At 41.3% G+C, this 4,734-nt stretch overlaps 1 protein-coding gene across 1 annotated transcript; it reads left to right on the top strand.

The window, feature by feature from the left end:
- Positions 1-2,905: 2,905 nt before the first annotated feature.
- Positions 2,906-4,060, top strand: foxo (forkhead box, sub-group O). Its single transcript, XM_045755925.2, has one exon. It carries the CDS (start codon positions 3,073-3,075, stop codon positions 3,736-3,738), a length of 666 nt encoding a protein of 221 aa, XP_045611881.1. The 5' UTR covers positions 2,906-3,072; the 3' UTR covers positions 3,739-4,060.
- The last annotated feature ends 674 nt before the right edge of the window (positions 4,061-4,734 follow it).

Raw genomic sequence — 4,734 nt, 5'->3', positions numbered from 1 at the left:
CATGGTAAACTAAACAAAATTAAACTACCAAATTTGATTTTTAGTTTATTTTGGTAGTTTAATTTTGTTTAGTTTACCATGTCTTTGCCCTTTCTTACTTATTTCAAGTCTTAACATTGTACATAAATATAATCTTTTATTTAGGATATATAATACATTTTTGGTATTTAATTTGATTTAATATTTGAGTTTTTTATAAGATTTTGGTTAGTACTTTATAATTGTCGTTTATTCTGGTTGTATTTTACATACATTTTTGTAGATTTGTAGTCATTATATAAATATTTGTTATAGTGTTTAGTATCTATGTGTTGGGTATCAAGTTTCACTTCTGATCACTTCACGTAAGTTTAATAGAATGGTTTGTTTTAGTAGCTATAAATTTCGTCTTGTAGTTTAATGGATTTTAAGTTAGTTTTAATATATGTGACAGTTAATAAGTTTTATTTGTATTGATCACTTTAAGTGCGCTTAAGTGTTTTGTTTAAGTATTTTCCTTTCTTTGATAGGCAATTATATTCAGTATGAGTTCTTTGTTTACCAGCTATTTGATTGTGATTTCTGTTTTTTCTTTTAGATCTGATGATGAATACGAGAAGTATTCGAAACGTTATGTTTTTTAAAGTAAAGATTCTGATACAAGATGTTCAGTATATCCCTGGTTTTCCTATTCATCTTAAAATTAAGATTCCCAAAGGGAACATCGATCATAAATATATATATATATATATATATATATATATATATATATATATATATATATATATATATATATATATATATATATATATATATATATATATATATGTCGTACCTAGTAGCCAGAACGCACTTCTCTGCCTACTGTGCAAGGCCCGATTTGCCTAATAAGCCAAGTTTTCCTGAATTAATATATTTTCTCTAATTTTTTTCTTATGAAATGATAAAGCTACCCATTTCATTATGTATGAGGTCAATTTTTTTTTATTGGAGTTAAAATTAACGTAGATATATGACCGAACCTAACCAACCCTACCTAACCTAACCTAACCTATCTTTATAGGTTAGGTTAGGTTAGGTAGCCCAAAATGTTAGGTTAGGTTAAGTAGGTTAGGTAGTCGAAAAAGCATTAGTTCATTAAAACTTGGCTTATTAGGCAAATCGGGCCTTGCATAGTAGGCTGAGAAGTGCGTTCTGGCTACTAGGTACGACATATATATATATATATGTTGTACCTAGTAGCCAGAACGTCGTACTCGGCCTACTATGCAAGGCCCGATTTGCCTAATAGGCCAAGTTTTCCTGAATTTATATATTTTTCTAATTTTTTCTTATGAAATGATAAATCTGTCCATTTCATTATGTATAAGTTAGTTTGTTTAAATTTGAGTTAAAACTAGCGTAGATATATGACCGAACCTAACCAACACTACCTAACTTAACCTAACCTAACCTATCTTAGCCTAACCCAAACTAACATAACTAAGTCAATAAATTATGGTCTTAATATAATATAATAATAATTCAAATAAACTAACTTTCCCTCACATGAATTCCAATAAGTTTATTGGAATTATTATTTTTATATTAGGAACATAATTTATTGACTTAGTTGTGTTAGTTAAGATTAGGTTAAGATAGGTTAGGTTAGGTTAGGTTAAGTTAGGTAGTGTTGGTTAGGTTCGGTCATATATCTACATTAGTTTTAACTCAAATTTATACAAATTAACTTATACATAATGAAATGGACAGATTTATCATTTCATAAGAAAAATTTTTGAAAAGTATATAAATTCAGGAAAACTTGGCTTATTAGGGAAATCGGGCCTTGCATAGTAGGCCAAGTATGACGTTCTGGCTACTAGGTATAACATTATATATATATATATGCAGAATAACCACATATGAAAAATAGATGCTTAACGTGTTTTTGGCTAATTTGCCTTCATCAGAGCAAAGTAGAATGCGGATCTTCATTCTGTATAATGTGGGGACGTGTATGGTGTTGGATGTATATGGATGGTGTGGAGTGTGTATGGTGTGTGGGGTATGTATAATGTGGGAGCGAGTATGGTGTTTGGTGCATATAATGTAGGGATGTATGGTGTTAGGGGTGTGGGGATGTATGTGGTATTAGGTGTACACGGTGTGGGGGTATGGCGTGCCTGTATGGTGTTGGGTGTGTATGGTTTGGGGTGTCTATGATGTGGGATGTGTATGGTGGGGGGTGTATATTGTGGGTTGTGTATGGTGTTCTGCGCGTATGATGTGTGGTGTGTATATTGTTGGGATATGTCTATGGTGTGGTGTGTATAGTGTAGGGAAGTGTGTATGGTGCGGGGTATGTGATGTGAATACGTGTATGGTGGGTTGTGTTTATATTGTATGGTCTGTATGGTTTACGTTCATGGCGTGAAAAGTGTATATGGGCTGGGTGTAGGGTGTGTGTGGAGTATATGGTGTGAGTTGGGTGTATAGTGTGAGTGGGGGGGGGGTATGGTGTGGGGTTAAGTGTATAGTGTGGTTTAAGCGTATGGTGTGGCAGAGTATAGTGTGGGTTGAGTGTGTGGTGCGAGTATAATGTATGAGCTAGATGTATGATGTGGCCTGAGTGTATGGTGAAAGCAGAGTCTATGTTGTGGGCAGTGTATGGTATGAGTTGAGGGCAGGTCTGGCGACCTCTGGGTCGACGGCTGCCGGGTGTACCTGTGCAAGTCGGCACTAGCTGGGCCGATGCGCACTTAACAGAAACTTTGTTTTCCTACATGATGATACACTCATAAATAAGCATTAAATGAGCATTTTTGCATTAGTTGCCGAGTGTATTGTGAAGTTAGGGTTAGAGTTGAGGTGTAATACGGTGGAGGAGGTCGTGGCTAGTGGCGCCGCTCTGGTGGCGCGAGGCGGCATGGCGCGGTGTGTCGGTGAAGTCGTCAGTCAGTCGGTGGGCCGCGTAGCCTGAGGACGCGTGCTCCTGTGTGTGATGATCATGTTCACCCGCCCCGGGCCCCGGTGACGCGCGTGTCAGCTTCATCACTGTGTCATCACCTACTTCACTCTTACTTAGTGTCATTATTATTCTGCGTTTACAACATGGCTTCAAGTTTCTTTTCGTTAGTGAAAGAGGAACCAGATACGGGGCACGATATGGAAACTACGCCCGTGGCACTACCACCCACTAGTGTGGGTATGGGTGGTCACACGCCCCCAGGTGGGGGTGGGCGGCACGTGGGCGGTCCGCCACTACAGGCGGGGATGCCTCTTACGCCCGTAACGCCAACCACCCACCAGCCTCCACCCATCCGTCGAATTGAGATTGACCCAAACTTTGAGCCCGTGGCCCGTTCTCGTGCCAACACGTGGCCGCAGCCGTGCCCCGAGGGCTACATGGAGGGCGAGGAGCCCTTTGCGGTAGCCGCCGAGGGCCCTATGCCAGTGGATCAATCGCGGCCTCCGGGCACTATAGGCGGGCCGGGCGACCCCTCGGGCGGCCCTCCTAAGAAGAACACTTCCCGCCGCAACCCGTGGGGCAACATGTCCTACGCCGACCTCATCGCTCAGGCCATAATGTCGTCGCCCGAGGGACGCGCCACGCTCTCCCAGATCTATGACTGGATGGTGCAGAATGTGCCGTACTTCAAGGACAAGGGCGACTCCAACTCCTCCGCCGGCTGGAAGGTAGGCAGCAAGCGTGGCGTGAGCACGGCCTCCGCGCCACCACTCCGTCCACCATACCATGTCTTAATGTATTCATTTTAAGGTTTGAGAGGGAGTCCTTGACCTGTCGTTATTGTTAGTTGTAATGATTCCTTGAAACTGTGTAATCATAAATCACGCAGGAGTGTGCGTTAACAGCAGATAAAGAGCATTTATTTGTGCGATAACGGTACGTGCAACTTAGTGCACCAGTTTTTATGGTAATAGGCTTGCAATGAATCTTTTACCGAGATTGGGAGAACCAGTTTTGCAGCATTATATATGCGATGGAGGTGCTGCCGATTACCGGAATTCCTATTAACCTCTCGAGAGCAACTTGTATACCAAACTGTAGCCTTTTACCAAGGCGCTGATACGTGTAGCTTAACCATTTTTCTCTGCTCCTCATACACAGTAATTATCTATGAAGTAAATAATATAATTATAGATATATTAATGAGTACTGTTTATTGGTTCATTGGTATTTAACATTGTGAGTGGAGTATTGGACAGCGCCACTCCGCCAGCTGTTTTAAATGTTTTCATTTATTCAGCTACTGGGAACAAAAAGTTGCAAGCAGCACGGGCTATGGTGAGCCCGTCATGCTCACCTGGCACAGGAGATTTGACTCCACCAGCGTTGAGCCTCACAGAAGGTATTTTACTGCTTACACGATGAGAACTTAAGATCAAAGCATCCGACTTTGGCTTGGTTGACGCAGCATAAAAAGTGACATGCGTTTGGCAGGATGTCTGCTGGTCATATGAACGATTCAGCCTGGATCTGTATTAATAATGAGCCGTTATTAATAATGAATCGGATGCAATGTTTATGGAGGTGTCGAGGACACAGCAAGATGTAGCATAGAGGGAGAGAGTGAGAGTGCGGCGTCACGAGGTATAGGGCTGGGCGTTCACCTTTTTTTCTGTATAACATAGTCAAATAACCATTAACTACCTGGCCCGGCTTGACACCTTCACCCCAAACCTTTTTGTTGTAAGGTCAGGGGTCGGCAGGAGGTGAGGTCAGGGCAGAGCGCTAGTCCGCCCTCACAGCAG

The sequence above is a fragment of the Procambarus clarkii genome, chromosome 62 (assembly GCF_040958095.1).
Source record: "Procambarus clarkii isolate CNS0578487 chromosome 62, FALCON_Pclarkii_2.0, whole genome shotgun sequence".
In the NCBI taxonomy this organism is placed as follows: Eukaryota; Metazoa; Arthropoda; class Malacostraca; order Decapoda; family Cambaridae; genus Procambarus; species Procambarus clarkii.
This window is presented reverse-complemented; position numbering and strand designations above follow the sequence as displayed.

Bases quoted from the DNA above. Each gene is read 5' to 3' on its own strand.
- foxo (XM_045755925.2), top strand. From the start codon at position 3,073: ATGGCTTCAAGTTTCTTTTCGTTAGTGAAAGAGGAACCAGATACGGGG.